Source organism: Canis lupus, chromosome 30 (assembly GCF_048164855.1).
Source record: "Canis lupus baileyi chromosome 30, mCanLup2.hap1, whole genome shotgun sequence".
NCBI lineage: Eukaryota > Metazoa > Chordata > Mammalia > Carnivora > Canidae > Canis > Canis lupus.
Window position 1 is genome coordinate 36,100,801 of NC_132867.1, and position 26,702 is coordinate 36,127,502.

The 26,702-nt window shown below is 43.9% G+C and overlaps 1 protein-coding gene across 2 annotated transcripts in view; it reads right to left on the bottom strand.

Moving 5' to 3' along the window:
* Positions 1 to 26,702, bottom strand: part of KCNJ6 (potassium inwardly rectifying channel subfamily J member 6) — a 270,328-nt gene that overhangs the window by 175,967 nt on the left and 67,659 nt on the right. For both annotated transcript variants that reach the window (XM_072806963.1, XM_072806962.1), the window contains exon 2: positions 17,776 to 17,827. In XM_072806963.1, the coding sequence (XP_072663064.1) occupies positions 17,776 to 17,800 (25 nt within the window). In that variant the 5' untranslated portion in view covers positions 17,801 to 17,827. The remainder of the gene's footprint in view (positions 1 to 17,775; positions 17,828 to 26,702) is intronic.

The window sequence follows — 26,702 nt, forward strand, 5'->3', positions numbered from 1 at the left end:
TAATGTACTGCAGTTGACCCCTGAGCACTATGCATTTCAACTGCATGGGTCCATTATGTGCAGATTTTTCTCGATAAATATAATACAGTACTCTAAATGTATCTTCTCTTCCTTGTGAATTTTTAAAAAACATTTTCTTCTCTCTAGCTGATTTTATTGTAAGAACACAGCATACTATACAATACATATAACATACAAAATATGTGTTAATTGACTATGTTATGGGCAAGTCTTCTGGTCAACAGTAGGCTATTGGTAAGGTTTTTGGGGGAGTCAAAAGTTATATGTGAATTTTCAACTGCATGTGGGTCGGGGGTGGGAGTCTGTGCCCCTAACCCCTATGCTGTCCAATGGTCAACCCCTGACAAGAGTCAACTTATATAATTATAAAATTATATGGTTATGCTTTTTAAAGTAAATCTGTCTGACTCCTTAAGTCTGGATTTCTTTCTTTCTTTCTTTCTTTCTTTCTTTCTTTCTTTCTTTCTTTCTTTCTCTTTCTTTCTTTCTTTCTTTCTTTCTCTTTCTTTCTTTCTTTCTTTTTCTTTCTTTCTTTCTTTCTTTCTTTCTTTCTTTCTTTCTTTCTTTCTTTCTTTCTTTCTTTCTTTCTTTCTTTCTTTCTTTCTTTCTTTCTTTCTTTCTTTCTTTCTTTCTTTCTTTCTTTCTTTCTTTCTTTCTTTCTTTCTTTCTTTCTTTCTTTCTTTCTTTCTTTCTTTCTTTCTTTCTTTCTTTCTTTCTTTCTTTCTTTCTTTCTTTCTTTCTTTCTTTCTTTCTTTCTTTCTTTCTTTCTTTCTTTCTTTCTTTCTTTCTTTCTTTCTTTCTTTCTTTCTTTCTTTCTTTCTTTCTTTCTTTCTTTCTTTCTTTCTTTCTTTCTTTCTTTCTTTCTTCTTTCTTTCTTTCTTTCTTTCTTTCTTTCTTTCTTTCTTTCTTTCTTCTTTCTTTCTTTCTTCTTCTTTCCTTATTTCTTTTAATATGCTACTTGTTCTGATATAAATAAAGGCTCCTAAAAGAATACAGGCTTGCCTTTTAAGTGGATTCATTTATCTTTTATATTTGGCTGTCAAGAAAGCCAGGTCACCGAGAAGGCATTAATTAAATTCTAGGTAATTTTCCTACCAGAAAAATCTGGAATAAATGATGAGAGGAAAATAGGTTAAAAAAAACCCACCTATATTTCTAATTTCATGTGAATAGAAATAATATTTCTTCTGCTTGACAAAAAATAAAAAGAGCCAAAATTTGCATTAGGAATATATCAGAATTCATAATTATGAATGAAAATAAATTGCTTTAATTCTGAAGTAGGTTTTCTTGTTTTAGCCCCCAAAATTAAATTGTCAGAATTTTACCCATTTACGTGTGTTTTTCACCCTGTTTGGTGAGGGGGAAATTGAAATATGACATATGAAATATATATTACATAATAAGTATAAAATAGATAAATATAAAACCTGTTTCCACTCTAACTGGGTGTACTGCAATTCAATTTTCCCACTTACCACCTGGCAGTGCCATTGGATCCCACAAACTAAGAACTCAGTTTGTCCACAGCCCTGCCCTATTTCAGAGGCCAGCCATACTTTGGGGGAGGGGTGTCCCCAGACCACCTGCACTTTAGACCTATATTTCTGACCGCACTACTAGCTATAAATTCTGGGGTTCTCATGACCCTTCTAGGTTTGATAATTTGCTGCAATGATTCATAGACCTCAAAAAAGCAGTATACTTGCTATTTCAGTTTTATTATAAAGGATACTCATAGGCGGGGTCTGGGAGTGCTGAGTTTTGGGGAGTCAGGGCATATCACCCTGCTGGGATGTCCAGGGTTTCATCCACCAGGAAGCTCCCCTGAGCTTATTAAATCATTGGCTACATGACTGAATTCAATCTCCGGTCTCCTCTCCCCACCCAGGTCAGGCTTGGTGTTTCAGGTGACCAGCCCCCATCCTGAACCTACTAGGGGTCCATCAAGAGTCACCTCATTAGCAGAGCAAAGATATTCATTACTCAGGGAACTCCGAGGTGCTTCTGAAGCTCTGGGCCAGGACCCAGGGTCAGAGACCACAGCCAGGCATAACTGACAGGATAAGCCACTCCTGACGTCAAGCACATGCTGCTTTTTGCTGTCATTGACAAGTTTGTCACGTTCCCCCTAGCATTGTTGTTAAGTACCTAATCCTTTACCTGAGGATTTGCCTTGATTCCTGCAAAAATACATCAAAATACCATGACACATGAGTTCTGCCCACCTTCAGAGCTGCAGTTTTAACTACTTTTATTCTTTGACTCCACTTTTCTCAACTTGGACTTTAAGGTAAAAATTTTTTTCCCTCAACACAGGAATTTGGAGGCTTCTGGTTCAGGCTTGCTTTTTCAGTCCATCCTGGCTCCCCTGCACCTCTAACCTCAACCTCAACAATAAATTAACCAGTGGTTTATTTACCTCAGTGTCTTCATCAATTTCATGACATTTTTCTCTTATGGGAAGAACTATGGTCCCTAGGGAATTGAAGGGTATAATCTTTGCATTTTGAGGGCGCCATATTTATGAGAAGGGCTTCAAGCAGTCCAGACTCAGAAATGGATATTCTAACTTAGAAGGTCATAAACTGACATGGGCTTTTCTGGAAATGCTTTGGTTTTATCAACTGGTTTGGCAGCCTAGAGGATTCTCTCAAACAGTGATTTATTGACCTATGGATCTTTCTGCTGCATGGGTTTGAGAAGACATGGCTAGATTTATTTTGTTCCCAGTACAGTGAGACACAATATGGAAAATAACAAATTGTTTCAAAATTGAGGTGAAAGTTATATAAAAGAAAACTAACCATTTGAAAGTGAACAGTGCAGAGGCATTTAATATATTCATAATGTTGTACCACTACCACCTCGGTTGGTTGGGTAATTATTTTATTATTTGTAAATAAACTCTGTTTTCAGTTGTTCGCTTTACAAATATTTATGTCCATACTGTTAGGGGTACGTGCTGGTTACTTTTTTTTCTTTGTCATTTTCTTATTTTTCTCAAATGTATTGTATGGGAGGATTCTAGTCAACTGGATTTGGTTATTAATCAACTAGTAAATTCTACTCCATGGAGTCTGTATCAGCCATTTCATCCAGCAAAAGGGCAGACACATAGCAAATACACAGGGACTACTGAATGACAGAGGTTTACTGTTATCATATTGGATTAGTTTTATCGTCAAACAGCCATTATCATTTTAAAGGTTTCTTTAGGCAAGGCTAAGACAGGAGCAACCAGAGATAAGATTTCATATCTGAGTGGATACAAGGATTCAAACTGAGGGGAGAATTGATACACAGGAAACTGTCACACCTGTTTGTTAAAAAGTGTGCATTGCTCACAGCATTTCAAATGAGATATTTTGAACTAACACAGCCTGCAGCTACTATTCCTGGGTTGACCAGTTGCCCTGAATTTGCCTTCTGAGAGGCATTTTTGAGAACAATCCAGATGCACATGGAGGATGACAAATCCCTCATTGTGGAAGGTCTGGGAGTCGAGGAGTGGCCCTTAGACTTCCTTCACAATGAAGAGTTTGTCAAGATGTGGGTAGGAAGGCAGGGTACAGCTAGGTGTCTGGTTCCCTGCACCCGACACCACTTGCCAAAGGGCATCTCTGGACCAGCTCTGGGGCCTCTACAACCTGGCCGCTCTCATTTCTGAAAACCCACAGAATCCTCTACTCTGTAGCCTCTAAAGGACTATTGCTTTTATCTTTCCAAAGAAATTCCTTAATTGCATTTTCCTTCCCAGTATTGAGAAGCATATTTTTGCTGAGAGGATGCTTGACATAAGAAAATGCCTTTCTTTACTTTAGATGCTGGAATCCACAGCTTTGTCAGAGCTGGCTCTCGAAGACCAGTGGGAGGTTTCTCAAAGAACTTTAAATCTCCATGGATTTGTTTCTCTTTTATAATAAAACCTTCTATTGGTCTTAGGCTCATTGAGGGATGGCAGCTCTGTCTGGGGGCCACAGATCAAGCCATTTCTGATGAACGTGTAGGCTGTGTCTGTTATAACAGTGCAAATTATTTTATTGGAATTGACATCAACAAGGAGCTTTTGTACAAAATAGTGCATATTTTGGTTCTGGTCAACTTAGAAGGTCAGAGAATATCAAGAAAATTCAAAATTCCCAATTGATACATTTACCGGATCTCCTGCTGGCCAAATCTTTTCTTAATCCATGTTTAACACTTTTACAATCTTTATGATGACACAGCTGTTAGACAAATATAATTCAGAAGCAAAACAGTCATTCAATATCTCTCTTGTGTTCATTTCCTGGGGCTTCCATAACAATTTACCCAAACCTGGTAAACCTGGGTGGCACAAACCAACAGAGATCTCTTCTCCCACAGTTCTGGAGCTGGGAGATCTTGAGAGCAAGGTATCAGCATTGTCATACTCCCTCTGGAGGATCCTCCGTGCCTCTCCCAGCCTCCAGGGGCTACTTGGCTTGTGGCTGCATCGCCCCAATCTTTAAAGCCAGCACCTCCCAACCTCTCTGTTCTGTCTTCACACTACAGCTCTGCTGTGTGAGGTCAAATCTCGCCAGCCTTCCTCTCAGAAGGGTACATGTGACTGCCCATCTGGATAATGCAGGATAATTTACGCAAGTCAGGAATCTTAAATTAATTACATATGTCAAGACTTCTCCCTAGTTTTTCTCCATACAAGGCAACATTCACAGATATACGTATTAGGATGTGGATCTCTTGTGGCGGCCCACTTTTCACCCTACTGCAGAAGTTAGGCAGATTTCCTTACTGCAGGGCATCTTCTTGAAGCTTTTTTAATACTAGTAGGCATTGGAGATCTCAAGCGGAGGGGCAAGTTCTTCCTGAAATAATTGCCTCACCAACACCTTGCCTCAATTCTACTTATTAAAAATTTATTCTGAGGATGCTACGGGACTAACGTCTCTAGGAATACACTTCAGAAAATGTTGGTCTGTCAGATAACTTACAAACTTCTTATCTGGCATTCAGTGCCTCCCTTACCCCCTCCATTGTTCCTAGACTTTTACTATCTCCCTACTAAAAATGTCCAGCTTTAGCCAATATATCCTGATCATTGTTCCCTCATACACACCTGTGCTCTTTTGCCTCCATCATGCCCATGTCCACCCCCTGTGCTTTCTACTGCCCCCTAACTTATAGCACTGTGACCTCTTCTTCTCTCCTAGGGAAAGCCTGATCACTCTTGAAGGCTCAGCTTTCCTGAAGTCTTCTTGAACCCCCCAAGGAAGAGTCTCCCCATTTTCACATCTCAGCTTCTGAGAAACTCTGGTATCAATAACAATCAAGCATAGAAATGTGCAAATTGTTACTGTTTTGTTTGACAGCAGATCCAAGGTCATCCTTATGGATGATCTTGTCTTTCCAAATCACAACATACACTTGAGGTTCCTCCAAGAAGCGTGCAGTTGTGAGTTGAACTTTATCTGATGTTGTGTCTTGGTTTAGAAAAAAATAAAGGTAAATTAAAAAAAAAAAAAAAAAGGGATCCCTGGGTGGCGCAGCGGTTTGGCGCCTGCCTTTGGCCCAGGGCGCGATCCTGGAGACCGGGATCGAATCCCACATCGGGCTCCTGGTGCATGGAGCCTGCTTCTCCCTCTGCCTATGTCTCTGCCTCTCTCTCTCTCTCTGTGACTATCATAAATAAATAAAAAAAAAATAAATAAAGGTGGGGTTTGCAGGTGTACCCCACTCACTTGGGATTATCTCATCTACTTTCTCATGAAAAACAAGAGCTCTTGTCTTGTTGTTCAAAGGAGTGTGTCATCTTTTTGGTCAGTCTTGAGAGGATGGTTCTTATTTTATAACGTACTTCCCCTCCCACACTCACTCATGGCGCCTGCTGGTAAGCACTTTGCTATTACTTGGTTAATTTTTGTGATGGACTCACTCTTGGTTTATATTAAAATTTCATATTATTTTTTAAAACGATTCAGGGAAGGATCATGCAAAGTAATTTTGAGGACTACAACTCTTGATTTACCCAAGAAATTATTTCTTCCTTTCTCAGTGGCCACGGAGTGATATTTATAAGTCTGACAGGAGAGAATGGTAAGAAAATCTTCTCCATGGGAGAGTCTTAGAGATGCGTCTGACACCTTTCCCTTCATTAAAGCCAAGGAAAGAGAATTTGGAACATACACAAGAGAAGAGCATTCTGGATTAAAAAAAAAAAAAAATCCAGACTAGCATCCTGGATTTTGAGGAAAAAAATCCAGACTAGTTTCTTCCAATCCATTATCTTACTGAGAGCATTCTTGTTGACAATGTGTGCTAGAAACCAGAAGAGCAAAGGCCTGTCCCTGTAGGTGAGGGCTTAGCAACTAGGAGGAGAAAATTATCTGGGGAAGGGGATTATTTAGCACTCAGGGCACACAGATCATTGGGTGCTTTTCCTTGATTTCATTGGACACACAGTCGTAGGTGAGAACTAGAGCCATCATCTGGATTAAATAAATATCTAGTAAGAAAAATCCCTAGTGACCTAGGACAGAGTGATGTTTGGCTTGGGTTTGACTTCAGAAAATCAAGTGAATTTTCTTTCTCTTGAATTTGTAAGCTGAGTCGTGGAGTCCAGGGAGCAGACATCATCAAAATCACATCTGTGCCACGTGATATTGGGAGGGAAGAGTCCGTAGATTGAGTCGAAAAGAGTACTGATATACAGCAATGAAGCCCATAAAGAGACTCTCATAAGGTGACATGTAAGGTGCAGAATTAACTTGTCAGAAGAAAGGTACCATAGGTAACAAACACCATATATTAAAACCCTAAAGCAGCCCAAATCAGTCAACAAGAAGTTTTTGGTGCCCACTGCTAACTTAAAAAGCCATACAGCCGTGTCATATGTAACCCTTGGATCTTTGAGACTTGAATATAGTACAAGGTGGTGAAAATCAACAACACAAATATATTTCTAATAGCTAGAGAAGAGTAAGTTAAATGAGGTGTGGTGATAATAGTACATGTTGTGGGACAATTGCTATGCTAAATGCTTTATAGGTTAGTGTTCAGTATAAGAATATATATTCTACACAGTTATAAACTTTCAATGTACCTATTACACATTCGATTCATATTCAGATGCAATTATTTAGATATTATATATTATAATATATACGTAAATATACGTATTAGGTCATATATGCATAGACATCATTTTATGTATATTATCAAAACAGTGGCAGGTGGTTGCTACGCTCAGTTGCAGAGGAGAATGGGTAATTTGTCAGTGGGCTCACAGCTAGGAGGCTGGACTCAGCAGTGCCGGGGATAGCAATGATGGACAGACCTCTCCCTAGGACCCCACTCGCCTCGCCACGCATGTCAGGGATGCTTTGCTAATTGTGCAGAAACCTTTATGAATGCAGTTCTGGGCTGCAAAGCAATTCTCTGAGTCAATATTTAAAATCAAGATGCCCCCTCCTTTTAAAGCCCTTGAGTCTGAAATTTAATATCTTGTGAGGGAGATTAAATCAAAGCAGAAAGGCATACGAGAAATGTAGGCAGTGGTGTTTTTACTGCTGATCCTTTTAGCTCTTTCCTCTTGGTGAAGCCAAGATTTGGTGAAGCCTGGGAAGTGGCTTTCTCCTACTCGGTGCCACCGAACCTCACCTGATTTTAATTTTCCCCAGCGCCAGAAGCCAGGTGCTTGCCTGCCTCCACCCACCCCAGACAAATCCGGGAGGTAGCGGGAAGCAGTGAGCCCACGGGCTGTCCCAGCTTGTCACCAGGAGGGAGAGCAGGGCTGGGAGTGGGAGCGGTAACAGCCCTGCACAGGGAACCCGTGTTCTCTTCCCTGGGAATATCAACGAGGCAAAAAGGGCTACACAAGGAAAAAAGCAAATTCCTCTGCCCAGGAGATCATATCGATCCGGATGTGAGAAAACACTGTGTGCTCAGCATGGACAGGTCCCCTCCCCAGTCCTGGGGCTATGCTCTTGAGCTGGAGCCTTTAGAATTCAGTATTCTCCATTGCTCCTACCATCTGCTCACTCACATCTTCAGTGCCTTATCTCAGGCTTCCTAAACTTAACACACACATTTGCTCATATTCTCCTCCTCTGGGTTGTCCACACCTCCTTGCCCAGTTGGGCATCTATCCCTTACCCTCTGGCCTTTCTCATGGTCATACCTCTGGGCAGGGGACCCTTTACTCTAGAGACTGAGGATGCAGAGAAAATCTTGAGACCCTGACTTTCACCCCCCACAGCCTGCCTTGGGGTGATCCAACCCCAGGGGACACATCTTCTCATTTCCCCTGTCTTCCTTGATGAGACCTGTTGTTAGCAGAGCAGTTGATGTGGGGTGGGGGAGGAGCGGGGAGTGGTGGGAGGGGGGAGGGAAGGATCATGAGCTGGTGGCAGGTGGTGGGAGGCTGGAGCAGGCTCTTAGAGCCAGGTGGCAGCATGTGGGAGGAGGGAGGAGAAGGACAGTGAGATGGGGTGGCATTTGGTGGGAGGCAGGGAGGTGAGGGAGGAAGTGTGAGGGAAGAGAGTTTAAAAATGTATTTGTTTACTTTTGTACTTTGGGCTGGAGCAAAGGCAAGTGGGGGTGGGTGTGTTTCCCATTCCCTATGGGATCTGGGTCCCTGGCTTGAACAGGTGGCTCTTCCCTTGGGTCTTCAGTGGGAGCCATGGCTCCTCCATAGCTCTGGGGTATCACCTGAGTACTCCAACGGCTGAACAAAGAAGCATGAGGAACACAGCCTGTTGCCGGGGCATGTGTGGGTCAGAGGAGGTGATGGAGATAGAGAGTTCTGGTTGGTTGTGGCCCCAGTGGATGGTGATAGCAGCCAGGCTTGGGCAGCTGGCTCCAAGTTGCCAAGCTAGGCTGGTACCATGATGATTCATGCCTCCAACATCTGCCCTGTGTGTGATTACCTTCTGGAAAAGGAGTGGGAAATGAGGGAAGACCAAAGTCCCTTTGATCCCAAACAAGAGAGGAAGCTATTCCCAGTGACATGCAAACAGCATTTGTGCCTCCTGAGATGGGGACCAGTGGAAACTAGTGCAGAAAAGTGGAGAGGATGTGGCTGCTCCAGAACTGGTCTTTCCACCACCAATGGCTTGGAAAGGCAAAGTAAGCAAGAAAAATTATTATTGAGACAGTAAAGGGAGGGGTCCTAAAAACTGATGTTTGGAAAGAAGAACACTCCTGGTAGCCTCCAGAAGAACCCGGGTCTCTGTCTCCTCCCCTCCCTACTGGAAACCCTCCTGTTTCTGCCAGTCCCAAGAGCTGTGGTATTCCCAGCTCTCCTCTTGAACACTAGTGGAAAAATCACTCCATCTTTCTGAGACTCAATGGCGTCATCAGTAAAATAGAAATACAAACGGGTTTGGTTGTCCCCAAAGCCAGGCAGCCTAGGCAGATGCTCAGTGGCCGCCAGGAGTGGTTCAAGTTGACCACCACTGCATTAAGCAAGTAGTGGTGGGAAACCATGGCGCAGCCTGACATTGGAGATGGAAGCCTCGGGACGGTCTACGATCAACCAGCAAATCCCACCACTGCTGCAGAGGAATGAGTGATTAGGTTCTGCTTCACCTTCCTCCTGCTTTTATTCAGAACAGTGATTCCCAGCCTCTCAGCAGGGGGTGACTCTGCTCCCCAGGCCAAATCAGGTAATGTCTGAAGACACTAGTTGTCACATCCTGATGCTGGTGGCATCAGGTGAGTTGAGGAAAGGGTGCTATTAGATACCCTACCATGCACAAAACTTCACAACAGAGAATTACCCAGCCCCAAGTATGAACGGTGTCCAGGTTGAGAAACCCTGACCTCGATCTTGGTGCCAGAGAGAAGGCACAGGTGTCAGAGAAGAGTCTCAGTGACCAAATCTGCCATTCATCAGCAGGTGGGGCTCCAAGGGACCTCCGAGATCTTGGATGGAAATAAGCCCGAGAAAACAGGTCTAGTCTTGTTTCCACTGGTACCAGGACCAGTAATAACTTATGACAAATGTCAGGCCTCCTATGCTGAAATTTATTTCCTTTTGCCATTTTGAATATTGCTGTGTGTTTCCACCAGTGAAATCCTTTAAATTACAGGCTGTTCTGGGGATGGCGAGGGAGGAGCCGATGATTGGGGAAGGCTCGCAGTGAGCGGCAGATGGAGACCACGGGAGGAAGAAGTCCCACCTTGAGGGGCAGGGAGGGTGAGGTGGGGTGACCAGGCGGGATGATGAGGAGCCCACCCCCATGCAGATGAGGCTCAGGCCACTCCGCGGATAGAGGATTAGAGTCCATCAGGGGCCCTTGGGCCTCGGAGCTAGGAGCTCTGCTTGACTGAACACGCCCCCTGATCTCAACGAGAGAGCAATTATCCTTGAATTTGAAAGATGCTTTCCAGTAAGGACAAGCATGTGCCTCGTTGTGGAAAAAAAAAAAAATAGCAGCTTTTCAGAGGCACACAGGCCGGGAAGCGCAGGACTGTCTTCTGCTTTGGATCAAAGGAAGCTTTTCTGCCGAGTGATGGGACTGAAGGGATGTATTGCCTGGAGACCAAACCTGCAGTCTGAACTTCTGCACAGATCTATTTGCTGCTGCCCCAGTGACTGGCCCTCCTTGATGTCCACCCTTGTGCCCCCCTCCCCCCCCAGTGTGCTACAGGTCATCCAGGAGAGAATACATTAGTCCGAGTTACTAGTCAAGGAGACAACACCAGCCTGGCGAGTGTGAGCAGGAGTGTGAGTTGGTTTAGGGGTACGATCTCGCTCTCAGGCCTAAGGGAGAACCAGAGAACTGACCTCTAGGCTGGGCTTCCAGAACCGATGCCCAGAAGCACGTGGCCGAGCTGCTTTCAGAGGCAAGGGCCACCTCTGTCAGGCTGGCCTGCCCCCGGCCTGGAGCTCCCGAGCATCCGCGCACCTGTAGGAGGGGCTCAGGCTGGTGTCCCATCCACACGGGAGGCCGGGCGATGCAAGCAAGGGAGGTGGGGAACCAGGGAAGGAGAGTCAGAGGGGGGCATGCTAGGTGGGCACCATGTCACATGCCCCCTGTCAAGGAGGAAGGCAGAGGAGAGGAGGGGAAAGGGCAATGCAGCCAGGCCAGGTCAAAGGCACACGGCCCGCAAGAGCTGATGGAGGCAGAGCCCTGGGGGCTTCCCACCCACCTGAAGCTTCCCTAGTGGACGGACCCCTTGCCCTCGGAGGACAGCAGCCCTGCCCGCCTAACCGGCTTCACCACAGAGCTCATTTAGAGAATGGAGGACGGAAGTGTGATACAGACCGTGTCACGGCAGGGCTGAGAGAGCAGTCCGGAGCCATGAGCTGGGCTTGAAGGTGGTCACTTGTGAGATGATGCTGTGCCTTCCCATGTGAGTGTGAGCTTGGGGGACAGGTCTCAATATTCAAAGCATCTGAGTTTTATTGGAAAGGAGAAGGCATGTTTTACAAAGCACGCTCTAGTGAGCCCGGTGGAGCTTTAGTCTCCGAGGACAGCGTGTTATTTAGTGCCCTAGTGACTTCATACGAAGCATAGCTCTGCCCTGCCTGAAGGGTCCTCCTTGACCCCTGACTCCCAGTCTAGCTGCTGGGTCTGGACCAGCCATGAACGGAGGCCAGAGTCTGTGTGCCATGTGTGCTTGGACCTGCAACTCTGGTCCTTTCCCACTGGGGAGGGGGCTGCAGAAGTGTGGTAGGTTGTGCAAAATACTACACCCTGGCCAAGAGGGCCTGGCCTAGGGCATTGGCAACTGCACGTCTGAGAGGGTGAGTGGGCACTTCCCCACAGGCTAAGCACCTTACAGCATCCCAGCAAGCAGGGCAGGCCCCATGGGCTGAACCCAAAAGGGGGTTATGCTTCCATTCTCCTCATTGGAACCTTGGGACTGAGGGACAGAGACTCTCAAGAATTCTGATACCTGCTTTTCAGAATTCTCTTAGTCTTGGTCTCTTCCATCTGCATTTCCTTTTCTGAGGTATTTCTTCAAGATATTTCTGTTTCTCTTCTAGGCCTCAGGAGGAATCTCTGGCAGCTATCACATCTCCTATGTCTCTCCAAGATGCCACCTCCTTCCATTCCCCTGATCTAGGGGTGATGCTGATCCCCTGCCACTGCTCAGAAGCGACTTCTCTCTCTGTGTCTCAGTCTGGTTTCTCAGCATTTCCAGAATACAGTTCATTCAACCTCTCTGTCTTTGGTTAGAGCTGGCCTTCCACCTCCTTCCAAGCACCACTTCCATCTTGGAAGTTAGGTATGGTGTTGGCTTGTGGCTAATGCAATGAGAGCAGAGGTGACGTGTCACTTCTGAGTGGAATTATAAGATACAGTGTTGATATGTCACGTTCTTCTCCTCTCATGGCAGTGAACATGAAAACTCAGGTGGAGATGGAACCTCCGGGTGATACAGAAGTGCCCAGTGCACGGCTGACCAGTGTGGACACGTGGCGTGAAGGAGAAATTGATATGGATGTGCGCACATATGGGTGTGTGTACATGTGTGCATGGGTGTGTGTGTTCAGTGGCAGAAATGTTTTATTGTAAGCATAGTGTGACCTGGCCTCCCCTGATACTTTCATGGCTGCCCTATTTGTACCCCTGAGAGCAGGAGACACTTTTCCTGCAGGCATGCTGACCCCGTGCCAAAGAGGACCCCAACCACAGAAGCCTCTGTCCTACCGTGGTGCACTTCCTCAACTCAGTACCGTCAACTTTGTACCCATTGCATCAATGCCTCAAATCACTCCTCCTGCTGGCATTTTCAGTGCCAGGGACTTCTGGAAGCTTCCACCAGTTCCCTCTCCAAAGTTCAAAGCCTGGGCCGCATCCCCACATCCCTCCTTCTCTTCTTCAGCACATGGCACATCCGATCACGGCCTCTTTCGCACATTCGTGGTCTGGCCTCGTCCGCCGCACCAGCTCCCGGCTGCCTCTGTCTGCCTCTGCCCAGACCAGAAGTGCTTGCCACGAGGCCTTTGGCAATCGTTCTAAAAGGCGAGATCTGCTTAAAAATCTTAAGTGCTGCCCCTCCCCCGTAGGAGAAAGCCAAGCTGTGCACTAGTTCACGATGTGACTCTGGCCCACGTGCCCGGCCATCTGCTACCTCGCTGGCCTGGCTCTGGGCTCAGGCCACATGGACACTTTGCTCTTGCCCTGCACTGGCCACATCCCCATACCTCTGTCCTTCTGTGCTGGGTCCTGGCACTCACGTTCCCACTGGCTGCCTGGTGGCACCTGCACACCCTCCGGGTGCCTTTATGATGCACGCACACGTTGGAAGGCTGTGGAAGGAGAGCCGTGCTGGGCATCTGCCTCCAAGCTGCAGCGCTTACCCGGCAGCCTCTGCCAGGGTGTGCTGTTCTGCACGCAGCTATGAGTCTCTTGCCTCCCCCAAAACGCTGCACACGGTGCAGGCAGGGTCCTTGTTTTCTGGTCTTTTCCACGCCTTCACACAATTGCCAGGGTTATGATAACATCTCCATAAGGAGGGACTAAGTGATTAAAAAAACACTGCATTTGAATGGAGCTAATTTAATGAGGAGTGATTGTAGCTGGTTCTCACTCTTCATTTCTTTTGATACTAAACAATTTCAAATCTGGCCTAAATTTGAGCTGTTTCTTTCATCATAGGAGGAATTCCCTCTGCCTTAATGCAGACAGCCAAGACCTTTAAGCCCCTACAAAACACGCCCCTGGCTCTGGTTATGGGCAGTGGGAGGAACCACAGCCCACTTGTCTCTGCCCGGCGCTGGGAAGGGACCGCCCTGGAGCTACTCAGGGCACAGCTGGCAGTTGGCTGGGTACCCGAGAATGACAATGAGCAGCTCTTCTCTTTGCTATGCAGGTGTGTGATGGCTGTGACAACCACAGAGACAACGGGGTGGGGAGGGCGGGTGCTCTTGGGGAAGACTGGAAGGGATCCTGTGGCTGGCAGAGCAAATGCATAGGGCATGTGTGCCCGAGAGAGGCTGGGCAGGTGGCAACAGAAAGCCGAGGAAGTCAGCCCATGCCAGCATTTGGAGTGAGCCACAGCCGGCCTCGGGCACCATTTGCCACTGCAGTGATGACGTGCTGCTGCTTCCAGGAAGGAAAGGGGAGTGGGATGCCACCAGAGTGCCGGATGGGGGACCCTGGGAAGGCGCCCTGCAACCTGCAGAAGGTGTCAGGGCCAGTGTCCCCTACCTGTTCCATCCTTAAAACCCCATCACCATGCACAAGACAGATATTTAGTTCTAATCCACATTATTCGTGGGCCCAGGTGCTGAGACTCCCCACGCTGTATTTGACAAGTTCCCTGCAGCTCGAGGTGTGGAGATGGTACATCAGCATGCATTGACCGTGAAGTGAATTATCTACAGAAATCTATGGAATCAAAGCCTCATAAAGACCGTGATTCCAGAGCCCCCAAGCCATTTGCATGCCTTTGGACATCTCCAATCTGTCACTGTCTGACTTAGATCCCAGTGGCCAGGACAGACCCTGCCCTCCCCAATGTCTCCTCGAATGACAGCACCATGTAGGATGTGGTTTTCTTGTTTGGGTCACCATATGCCGATTTATGGACAAGGTTGGCAATCTCCACCGGTTAGTCTCTCAGCTTGATTTCAGTTAGTGGCTGGGGTAGTAAAGTGCTAGTAACCAAGGGTAAGCTCAGGGTAATTTCTTCCAATGTGGGTTTTGTTTGAGCCATTTGGAACTGGGCTTCCGGTTGTGTAAGTAGGAATATATCCATTTCCAAGATGCAGACAGAGATTAAAATGTCAACGGGCAGTGGTAAAAAATCAATAGCCTTTGAAAGGTTGAAAGTCCACCACTGGTTGTTGCAAGTGTGGAATTCACTAATTTTAGACTCTCTTGAGCCGCTCTCTGTTAATACCTCTTCTTTCTGCCTACTTACCATCTTGTGACTTTGTGTCTTTCCTCCTTAACAGCAACTTCTCTGGGTCTTTTCACACATATATTTTTTTCCTTATATGTTTTTCTCATGTGTACCTTTGCTGTTTACCTCTTCCTTCACATCTGGTTTTCTTCCTTTTTGTTTTTTTCTTCCTTTCTATACCCCTTCCTCATTTCCATGATGTGGCATAAAAATATTTTGAGGGGTTATCTTGCTTCGATTGAATAAAGTTTCTTTTCATCACACTTTTAAAAACCTGCTAACATTTTTGTGTCTTCTGCTTGCCCTTTTAAAACACTGGGAGACTAACAGATCTTTTTTGAGGTGGTGATAAATGGCACTCTGAAAAAAATACTCCCTATCCCTGGTCTAGAAGATGAAGAAGATACCCCATCTCCATTACGGTTCTTGCATACTTGCATATCTACTGATCCCATTTGGACCCTTATGGTGATAGGAGAAGAATCACCATCTGATTCTGGTTAAACACAGATATGTTCTAGTAACCAGATGGCTTTTGCTTGGCAGTTTAACAAGCAAAGTGTTTACTGACTCTGGAAAACCATTCAGTGCATTGTGTCCTGGGCATTTGTGGTTCTGTTTATGTCCCTTTTACCCAGTGGCCATGGATTTGATGTTCCCATCAAACTTATTGTGTAGTAATTGTATGCTAATTCTTTGCTTAGCTTACTGATAGAATCTCCCTACATAATTATGTATTTATGTCCTTATAGATTTCCTATGTAGAATCAATGTATAATCGTTTGTAATATTATTCAGGAGTTTAGTTTTGATGAAATGTTTATTGGTGGTATTGCATGATTAACTTTCATAGCAAGTGCCTACAAGAATTATGTATTTTTTATATTAGTGTTTCTTTATCATTGTCAGGATCGGTAAATGGGAATGTTGGATATGATTCCGAGATCTGTTTTCGCTCTTTAAATTTCCTTGTGCATTGAACATACTTATGTAAACTTTTCATAAAGACAAAGTAAATTAGAAGAATGGCTGCACCCTTTCATATACCCAGGAGTTTGGAATTCCATTTTGACAGAATTCTCCTAAGTCAATAGATTCATAGGTCAAAGTCATTAAAATTATTGTAGGGCTAAACCTGAAACGAAAACCCAACAAATCAGTAGTCCAGTGTGTGTGGGGTGTTCTTATTTAAATACCCCGGATCCCATAGAACTAGAAAAATTAAAACAACTTTATCAGAAATATTGAGCATGCCAAAAATATTGACTTTTATACTGCCCTTGCTGTTTTACAATTCAGTTAGAAGAGTTTAAAAAAATTCACTGAATTCGAATATCAATTTCTAACATGGACCTCGTAAAAACTGCTAGCATCCCATCTCACATGCAACACCATCCAGTTGAATTTGCCCCCACACTCAAGACTATTCATTGGCCATGATGCTGGGTTCTGGGTCATCAATCCTTCTAGCATTCAGAGAATATCTGTGGGTCTTTTGTTCTGGTGACTTTGGATTTAGAGATTTGAACTAGATCTGTGAATGTGCTGTGGATTATGAATAAGTGGGTGTTGTCCATGGGCCCATTGCATATTTTGACAACACAGGTTTGTCAGTTTTGTGATGGTACTGGTCCCCTCACTATTTCCCTCTAGGTCTGAGAACAGCGTGCATTCCATGACTTAAGATCCTTTCCCTTAAAAAAAAAGATCCTTTCCCTTACAGAGAACCAGTTTGGGGGTCTTCAAACCAAGTGGCAAATGCTTTGAAATGTTTCAGTTTCAGGGTGGGGAAGATACAGAAATGAGTGGAAGCGAGGCTTGTAAGTGCTATGGGGCGGTTGCGCAGTCCCCTGAAGTCACCATTTACATGATGAAATTAATGCTCAAGATAAATGAAACTATGCAGGAGTTTTGGGTCAGGGATTAAAAAAATGCAATGCAAAGATCTTCTTAACATTTTCTTTCTTGGGGGAGGGCAGACCTTTGGGGAACGTGGGATTCATCGACTATGCTACAAAACACTTCTATTTTAATAGTCTCATGATTTGAGGGATAGCAAGAGGAGGAAGCAAGGGCCCAGTTAAATGTGGGCAAGATTAGTGGTTAATTATGCAGGTCAAACTTAATAAGGTGTTCATGGCCTGGATGATAACAGAGAAGTATCCACAAATTTCCCTTGTAACTTTAGATATGAGTTCTATCACCAGGAAAATGTATATTTCCAAAGGGAGGAAGGAAAAAGCCTGCATTGTCTATTTCATATCCGTATGGTCTTTAGTATTCAAACTTCAATGTATAAAACTACATTTCTCATTTTGCAGGAGGATTTATTATAATTAATTCTTCTTTCCTCTTAAAAATGCTTTGTATATCCTATTTATTTAACTTAAGAGCTTAGAGCATTATACCACTGATCTATTCCAAACCTGAATCATTACCAGCTACTTCCACATCAAACACTCCATTTTTAAATTGTCGTATCTTAAAATATTCAAGTACACCTCAAAGATTGAACAATGACAAGCCATTCTTTCTTCTCTTTGGATTATCCAGCCTTTGGAATATCTGCCCATAAAACTTGAGCCGACTTTGACTAAACCTCCTAAAAGTCAGATTGGAATTACTCTGGGTCCCAATCCTCAACACAGACCTACAAATAAAACCCCATACTTTGAGTAAAAATTTCAGCACAGAGTTCAATCCCACCCAAGACAAATTTCAAGTAATGCATATTGTAACATCAACACAACACACGTGAACTAGACCTTGGTGATCACAAGGATGGATGAGAGAGGCAGATAATCACGAAGAAAGGGGGATTTTGCATGATTTTGTGGTTTTCCACTTAAAACCAAAAATACAGAATAAATTTTGAGTTAAAAAAAAAGGAATAAATTCCAAGTTACTCACTCATGGATTCCGTCAACCTGGCCATCGCTGCACTTTCTTCTTTATGCGTTTTCTGGAGATGAGAAGAAAAGACATTTATGTATAAGACACACCTGAGATGGGAATTAACACAGTGGGTCTGATGTAGCTCTATTTCTTCCTTTTTCCTACATTAGAATCTGGTCACCAGTGATGAACTGATTTTAAAAATCTCATATTACGGCTACATGATCAGTCACTGAAAAGAGATTTTTAGGGCATTAAAAAAAAAACTTGCCATTGCTCTTGGAAGGGAGTTTCTGTCACACTGATCTTGGATATATATAATTGGTGACGCACGACCAATTTTCAAAACCTCTCTGACACTGGGTTTTTGACATCCATATGCCAATCTTTGCTTTCTATTTTCTCCTGTTGAAGCTTTTTTGATATTTTTGGAGCTGGTATTTTTGTCGTCATTTGATTTCTTTTTTTTCTAAAAGCTAAGTCGATTTTATACATTTTCCTTTGTCTTACTTTCTGGAATTCCTGGGGTCTTTTGAAAGTTATCACTTTTGATGGGTTTACAACCTTATCTATTTTGGGCAGAAAACATTTTGTTTCAACTGGGATATAGGTTATTACCCACTGAGTTTGAGAGCCAGAGTGATACCTACATAAATTGGATCTGTCCTAATTAAAAAATTACTTTGGGGCTATTAAAAATAATGGTCATCTCTACTGAAAAGTTCTCTTCAGTTTCTTCATATTTCTTCAATTTCCTCGGGTTCTTAACATGTACAGTAACTGAAACGTTGGCCACTATTATTTTACTGTTTTGCATCCTTTTTCTTTTTCTGATTATGAAACTAATACATGCTTGTTATTTAAAAGCTCCAAAAGTACTGAAAAATTATAAATCAGAAAATATAGTTCTCCCCCAAGGCCCCCCAGAGGAAACCAGTTAGATTTTGGTGAATGCCTATTCATTCCCATTTTTGTACCTGTGAATACATACATATATGGAAGTATAATTCCTTTTTTAGAAATATAAATATCAAAAAAAGAAATATAAATATCTATACTATATGTGCAATGTTATGAGCTATTTTCTTCACTTAACATTGTATCACACATCTTTCTATGTCAATAAAGGTAGACTACACCATCATTTTTAAATGACTGCATAGCATTCATCATGGGTGAATACACCATAATTTCTTCAGCCAGATTCCATTTAATTCACTTACAATTTTCCACTATTTTATAAAATCTTTGATAAGCACCCTTGAACTCATCATATGTTGGTGCACTTGACCTGAGGACAAATCTTCGGGTTAAGATTGATCTCAAAGTGTGAATATTAAGAATTTTTGACACATATTACTCAATTGTCCCTCCCAAAGTTTGGATCTGACAGTGTATAAAAGTGTTCATTTCCTTACATTCTTGCCAACTTGCCAGTGGCATAATTATTCCACCCTCATTCTTGGCCAAACTGATAGGCAAGAAATAGTTTCTTGTTATCTTATACTGTCATTATTCCTTCTCTGACCTTTTGTTTATGAACAACCATAGCATTCCTTCACATGTCATCAGCACGTCATTGACTTGGTCTCCTGTGGTCGTGCTCCAGCTCTTCTGTCATCAATATTTCAGTTCTTAGAAGCCAAAGGTGGCATTTGTTTTTCCCCATGGCCATGGTATCGTGTGAGCAAGTCACAGCTGCTTGGCTAGCACTTGAGTTAATGTGTCACGGCTTGGGTGTTAGCACAGCTAACAAAATGATTATTCATCCTTCTGGTGTCACTATTCTCAAACTGGAAGAGTTTGCTTTGTGTCAACAGCAACTTTTTATATTATAAGTACACTGGATTTTTATAGGCCCTGTATTCATAGCAATGAAATTAGTGTGCCACTTCTTACTTTGATAATTGCCCTTGTCAACAGAAGGACCACGATCTACCATCCTACACGCAATGGCATCTAACCCATCATATTTAGCCTGCCATATGGTTTCTATTGAGATGGCTATGGAGAGGCTAAGAGGGCCATGTAGCAGAGAACTAAGACAGGCAAAGAGAAACTTGTCACGACAACACAGTTTTACAGGAATGGGCACAGAGACTGCTTCAAAATGAGCCCATTCTAGTGGTTCCTGACAATTTGTGCATAGAAGCGACTCTATGATGACAACTCAGTGACATTTTTCCTTGACCTGTAGGAACCTTGTCCTGTCTCTGCTTGCCCTGTGTTGACTCTCCACTTCACCACTTAGCCTAACTCTACTGCTGTTTTGGCCCTTCTGGCTATGTGGACTCTACTTGTATTCTGGTATATGACCTGCTTCTCCTTCATCCTCTGGCTCTGTGCTTATAGGTGCTCACCCTGGGTCACTGATTGCTTCAGCTTGGCCCTCCTATGATGGCCCCAGTGGTGAAGGTCCCCACAGCACAGGTATCCAGATTCCAGGCGTTATATCCTAATGAGGCCTTGTCAGTTTTGTCCATCTTCCTGTGTGTGTCACCACTTCACTCTTATGACTCAAGGACCCTGCCACCTTTTGTACCCTAGCCCGGCTGGTGGGTGGACCTTGCAACTATTTTTATTCAGATGTGTTGGATATCCTAGTCCTGGAGAAATCAAATACTGCCTGTATCAGCATTTTTCTCTTCCCTGTAGTTAAATGGGAACTTCTGGCACCAATGGGGGAGGGGTCCTTAAAAACGCTAAATTTAGCTCTCTCAATTTGACTCATCTATATCATAACTTATGGTAGAAATCACGGCATCTGTTTCTGTGTAAGTAGTTCAGTCATTCTATGGGATGTCTTTAAACTCCTTCTGTCCTTCCCTCATTATCAGAGAGCTGAGGGTTGCAACCACAAGGCACGTATACCCAATAAGGGATTGACATGCCACTCTTGATCCTGGGCAAATCCCCTTCCTTTTTTAAAGCTAAAATTTTTCCTCCAAAGTAAATTTTGCTGTTATCAGATTTACAGTACTGGAGAGAGGTTTAGAATTACTACATATTAAACCTGGAAGAGATTCTTTCAGAGATTGTCAAGTCCGACCCTATGGTGATCCAGTCAAGGAAATTGAAACCCCTGCCCAGAGGAATTTCCACCATGGTGGGCTCTTCCCCCTGTCAACCTCCACTCCCCTGAAAATCTTCAAGACCACCACTCACGGGTATATCAACACAAGATTCCTCACATAGCAATCCTGTCATGTCGGGCCTTCTCAGATTTGCCTCCTCTGTATTCCCCAACAATATCCCTGATTTCTACAAATGGCTGATGACCTCCTAACTTATATATCCAGCTCTGACCTCTCCATTGAACTTCTGTTGTGTACTGGGGCCCCACCCAGATGTTCATTGGATGCTCCAAACCAACAGGCTCAAAGCTACTGTGTCCCTCACAGACTTCCACCACCTTCATACCCAGGCTTCTTTCTTCATTCTCTGTCTTCAGTTTATAGGATCACCACCCACATCATACCTATGCCAGAAGTCTAAGAACATGCCTCCCTCTCTTTCTTTCCCACCCCCAATATTTCACATATCTTAAATCTTACTCCCTTATCTGGTGTCTCTAAAGGGACTGTTAATGTTGCTTCCACCTGCCTCTGGTCACATCTGCAACACTGAGGGTTTATTCTGAAATAGCCCCGGGGATCTACCTAAAAAGTAGACTTGACCCAGGCACCTCCAGGTTCCTGGAGGAACCTGAATCTTTCAGTTCCAGTCTAGCAAGTAAGTATGCAATCCTTGTCTTTTAGGTGGGGCCACATGGCTGGATGGTTCCATCTTCCACACTTACAGTCTAGTTATAGCTACCTTCCTTCTGTGGCAATCATTGTTCCCTCTGCCTGGACACTCTAATTTCCATTTCCTCCTTGTGCTCCCAAATTTATCTCTAAGAACTCCACTGGATATAAGGCAACATATGCAGTTTTACCCTACTCTTCTGACTATGTCTCCCAAGTTTTACATCTACACATGTTCATGCTCAAATGCATCCTTATGTCACATCACATCATTTGTTATAGGGGTAGGAGATTCCAAGACCTTTGAAAAAGTCAAGTCCTGACTCCCAATAGCCTCATTTGGGGGCTCCCACTCATGCCACCATCACAGCTGGGAGGTAGGGTGGCACATGGTAGACCAGAAGTCTCTGCTACTGAAAAGCTGTGGTCCTAAGCAAGTCATCTTACTTTTGTGGTTAGTTTTCTGGACTTTCTCTTTCCGACATGGTTTGCTTTATGCTAAGGTGCCCCCAGGATTAGTTAGTTATGTGAAGAGGATATCTGTAAATGCTTATGTGTATTGGTGATATATTAAGATGGGAAAAAAACCAAGATGTGTTGACTTCAAGAATTTTCCTTAAGAAATATCTTTCCTCTGGGAGGCAAAGAGTTTTGATATTTGAGATAATCATTATTATGTAAAATGTAAAAGAAAACCAGGAATATGGGAACCTTACTATTCTGAAGCAAAGAGCTTACTTGGTCCTGAAAACTTATTGTTCTTATTTACTGTGTATGTCCTGCTTACATGTTCTTACTACTCTGAGACAGAGCAAGAAAGTGAGAAGTACAGGCACTTAAGTGAGAGGACAGGGAGTCCAGGAAGAGCCTAGGTCTAGAAAGGTGCTTGCTTGGCTTTGACGTTTCTTAGCCAGTTACTGTGACCCTCTGGGAGCTCCAGTTTGCTCATTTGTAAAGTGGGATATGTACTGTCTGTGTGTTTCCTCATTCACAGGCCTGGTGTGAGGAACAAGTGAGGAAATGTATGTTAGTACTCTCAAGGGTTATGTCCCTGTGTGTGACTGTGTGTGTGTAATCAGTATTACTTTTGGCTACCATGGGAGGACTGAGGCTTGTACCCTGTTCTTACTATTTGAGGTTGAATAGTGAGTTCTGGCATGTGTACCAAAAATAACAGAGCAATTTTCCCTAAAGCTAAGAAGTCTCAAGGTTCTCTGCCCCCCAGGGATGACTCATCAGGTCAGCGGCTCATGGCCATGCACCTCATGTCCCTATTGCCAGAATCCTCCACCACAATACAAGGTTCTTCTTAGAAGAGCTGAAATCTTTTGCTCTAGGAGTCACTCCACTGACAATTGTGTGGTCATACATTTAATGGAACAACAGAAACATTTAAAGTTTTCAGGAATAATGATGACATGTTTGAGCAAAACATATCCACAGACACTTGAAGAAATTCTGAGTCTTGTTAAAATCAACCAAACTTCTCAGATAGAATATAGACCCTCAGGGACAGTGGATATTTCATTTTCTTATTGTTCGACCGTGTTCTTTCTACACCTGGGAATGTAAATAAAAGCTCAACAGTTTGCTTGGTGTGTGTGTGTGTGTGTGTGTGTGTGTGTGTGAGAGAGAGAGAGAGAGAGAGAGAGAGAGATATTTATACCCACACTTCTGTTTCAGCTAAGAAGTGTGTAGCTTTCTATTGGGACCATGCCAGAGATATACTTCTCTCTGTCTGAAATGACAGAGAGGTTTTTAATGAGGGCAATTATAACAGTCTGTAGCTCAAAGCTAAGAAGTGTGTGTGTGTTTATAGGGATGTGGTGAGAGGGAGAGAGAGAGAGTCATGAATGCAAAGCTTTTGGAGAAGGTGGAGCTCTTCTTCCAATGCCAGGGGCTCCCTCACACAGAGGGCGGGGGCTGGCAGGGCTGAGTGAGGTCTGCATGTTCAGTGGCACTACTGCATTGCTTTCTGTTACCCAGGGCTTTTATGGACAAGAGGAAAACTCATCATAGTTGATATATTTCAAACCAGTCGTATTTACATCTAGGATATTTTTATCTCTCTAAAATATGTCCTTATATTCGTCAGAAAACTGTGATTTTTTTCAAGTTACAACTGTTTATAGGAACATTTATATCAAGTGGGAAATGATAATGCTATTTTATGAACTTGTATCCTCAACTGGACCTCACCTCCCAGTTAAAGCTGAGGCCCTCCAATCTCCCGCCTTGTTCTTAGGGTTCTCTACAAACATGCCAGCTGTGATCTCCAGCCTCAACGTTCCTCCTCCTCTTTCCTGACATGATGCCATTGCAGGTCACCCAAGGACTGATTTAAAAGGAAAATGCTACATTCTCAAATAGTCAATCAGATAAATGTTTTTATAAATGGTACCATATATATTGTCTTGAGTTGTTGCTGAAAAATAAAGGGCAGAGGATTTAAGAACCACACATTAACTTTTTGTCAATGCAAGTATGTTTTGGGCAATAAAAATAGTAATCCCTAACATTTATTTCCCATTCAATGCACCATGATTAAGTGCATTTTTGAATTATCTATCTCATTTAATTCTCACAGAGGCCCTATGACATAGGTACCGTCATCCTAATTTGCTAATGGAGTAATTGAGGCACAGAGTGATTGAGCAAATTGCCCCAGGCTACACAGCTCAGCGAGGAGAAGATTTGGGTTTCAAGCCCAAGAAGTCTTCCTTTAGCACCTGTGTTTTTCACCAAGGAGACACTTGCAATCCTAAGAAAGTAATGATGGGCTGGAAACAAAAGCTGCTAGAGCAGAAGGCAGTGGTAAGGACCCCGGTCCAAGATAGTTTGTAGACTCACCTATTGCTTAAATACTCATTGATTTACACAAGGTGGGAACTAAATATAACAGGAGGGAGAACAGAAGGGAGAACCTTCAGGTAAGGAAGGCTCTATACCTGCCTTCAGAGAGTTTTCAGTTTAGTCAGGGAGATAAGATGTGCACATACATAGCTCTAATACCTGGTACTGAGGGGTATCTATTAAGAGAGTTCTACAGAATATCAAAGGGAAGAGGGTGGAGGAAGACAAGGGAGGGGGAGGGGGAGAGAACAGGGAGGGGAGAGAAGGAGAGAGAGAACAGAGAAAGACAGAAGAGAATGAAGTTCTAATTCAAGAACCGGAGCAGGCTTACAGAGGAAGAGCTTCAACGTGTCCAGAAAGAAGTTAGAATAATGAAAGAAGGGGAAAAGCAAGGCAGGGTATTTTAGGTGGAGAAACAGTATGGGTAAAGGTGGGGAAACTTGGTGCCTGAGGGATGGCAGGTAAGAGGTGGACTGCAGCAAAGTATGAGAGACGTGCAGTAGGGCGCCTGGGTGGCTCATTTGGTTCAATGTCTGCCTTCAGCTCAGCTCAGGTCATGATTCTGGGGTCCTGGAATCGAGCCCCACATCAGGTTCCCTGCTCAGTGGGAGTCTGATTCTCCCTCTCCCTCTGCCCCTCCCCCTGCTTGTGTTCTCTCTCTCTCTCTCTCTCTCTCTCATGAATAAAATCTTTAAAAACATGAGAAGTGCAGTAGGGGCTGACTTTGAAAATTAAGGTGTACACTGTGGAGGCCATGGTGTCAGGTGCCATGGTGCCAGGCTGAGTCGCTCAGGAGGGAGCCTGTGATTGGGGCTGGGGTAGTGTTTGAAGCTGTAGGAGGAAGATGAGAACCAAGGTCTGAACCTGCATGAGCACCCTGGAGAAATAGCACATACTCTCTCCTGAAAGTCAAGGCACAAAGGGGTTTGAAGAATTAAGAACTCACCCATCAGAATGTGATACAATTTCAGGTAGAAAGTTAGTGTTTATTCTGACTTATTTAGTGGAAGACTCCTATAGTAACCTAAAATTTTCACGGTATGGGGTAAAAAATCTGGAGGGGACTGTTTGAAAGAGGGCCATGCAGGATGCCCCTGGTGATACAGCCTTCTTTGCAAAAGGTGGGGAGCCCCTGCCTCACCCAGATACCCTTTCTAAGGCCTGTATAGGCCACCCTGCCAGGCTCCTTACAATGATATCACTGGCCATGTTGATCAGACTAGAGAGGGTCCTAATGCACTGAGATATTAGGATGTCTTACAAAAATGAATTAAATCAAATTCAAGGTTGTGCTTGTACTAAGTCACTTCGATTCATTTGTGGTTCAGGATGAGCTCTTAGGTAGAAAGAAGGGGTTTGGAGCACCAACCTTGATGCCTTCTTGGCAGTATGTTCAGCATGTGAACTTCTTATGCCAAGAGGAATGGGTTGAGTGGCTAACAGTTGGAACCTGTTAGCTGGACTGTATGGCTGTAGAACTCCCCCAACACTACATCTGTATGTGTCCTCTGCTTGAAATTCTGTGGGCTAACCTCTAGACTCCCAGAACCAACATCCCAGTAACATTTCATGAATGCCCAGTGTGGCTGGTTTCTTTGAATAGGATGAGTGACTCATTTCTCCTTTCCTAGAGCTCCTGGAAATATCATAAAATGTAGGACAAGCATTATCACCAAAGTCATATCAAGAAGTTTCTTATAAAGAAGATACTGAGCCAGGTTGCAGGCACAGAGGATTTCTAGACAGCTGAAGTAGGGAGAGCCTGTTCACGCTGCTGGTAGCCCTAGGTAGGCACTCCTGCTCCCAAGACGCATGTACACTGGTTTTGGCCTTGCCTCCCCAGGACTTAATGGCAAAGTGCTGAACTAGGAAGCAGCAAGGACTCCTGTTCATCTCGTGTCCCTGAATCTGTTCCTTCCCTTGTGGATCTGCATCTCTCTGGGGGTTTGTTTGGCCTCCAGGGCTATTTTGCAGGAATCCTACACCTCACAGTGACCAATGCCTCTCTCACTTACCTTCACCTGAGGGACAAACTTTGCTAAACCCTCTCTATTCACTGGAAAGGGAGCAGGTCCATATTGTTTCCTTTCTTTTCCCTTGACTCTTTTGGTTTGCCCACAATCCAAGCTCTGGACATGCTGAGTCTCTAATAGCTGCTCTGCACTCCCAGCTCTGTCTCATTCCATAGTAAGTCTCATTCCAGGTCCTGTCTAATTCCAGGACCTTTGCTTCAAGACCTGGCTTCCACCTACCTTTCCAGGCCAATTTCCCACCTCTGTTCGCTTCTCAACTATGCCCCTTTAGGTACCAGAACACATTTCATCCCTCTTCCTGCTTTCTCTG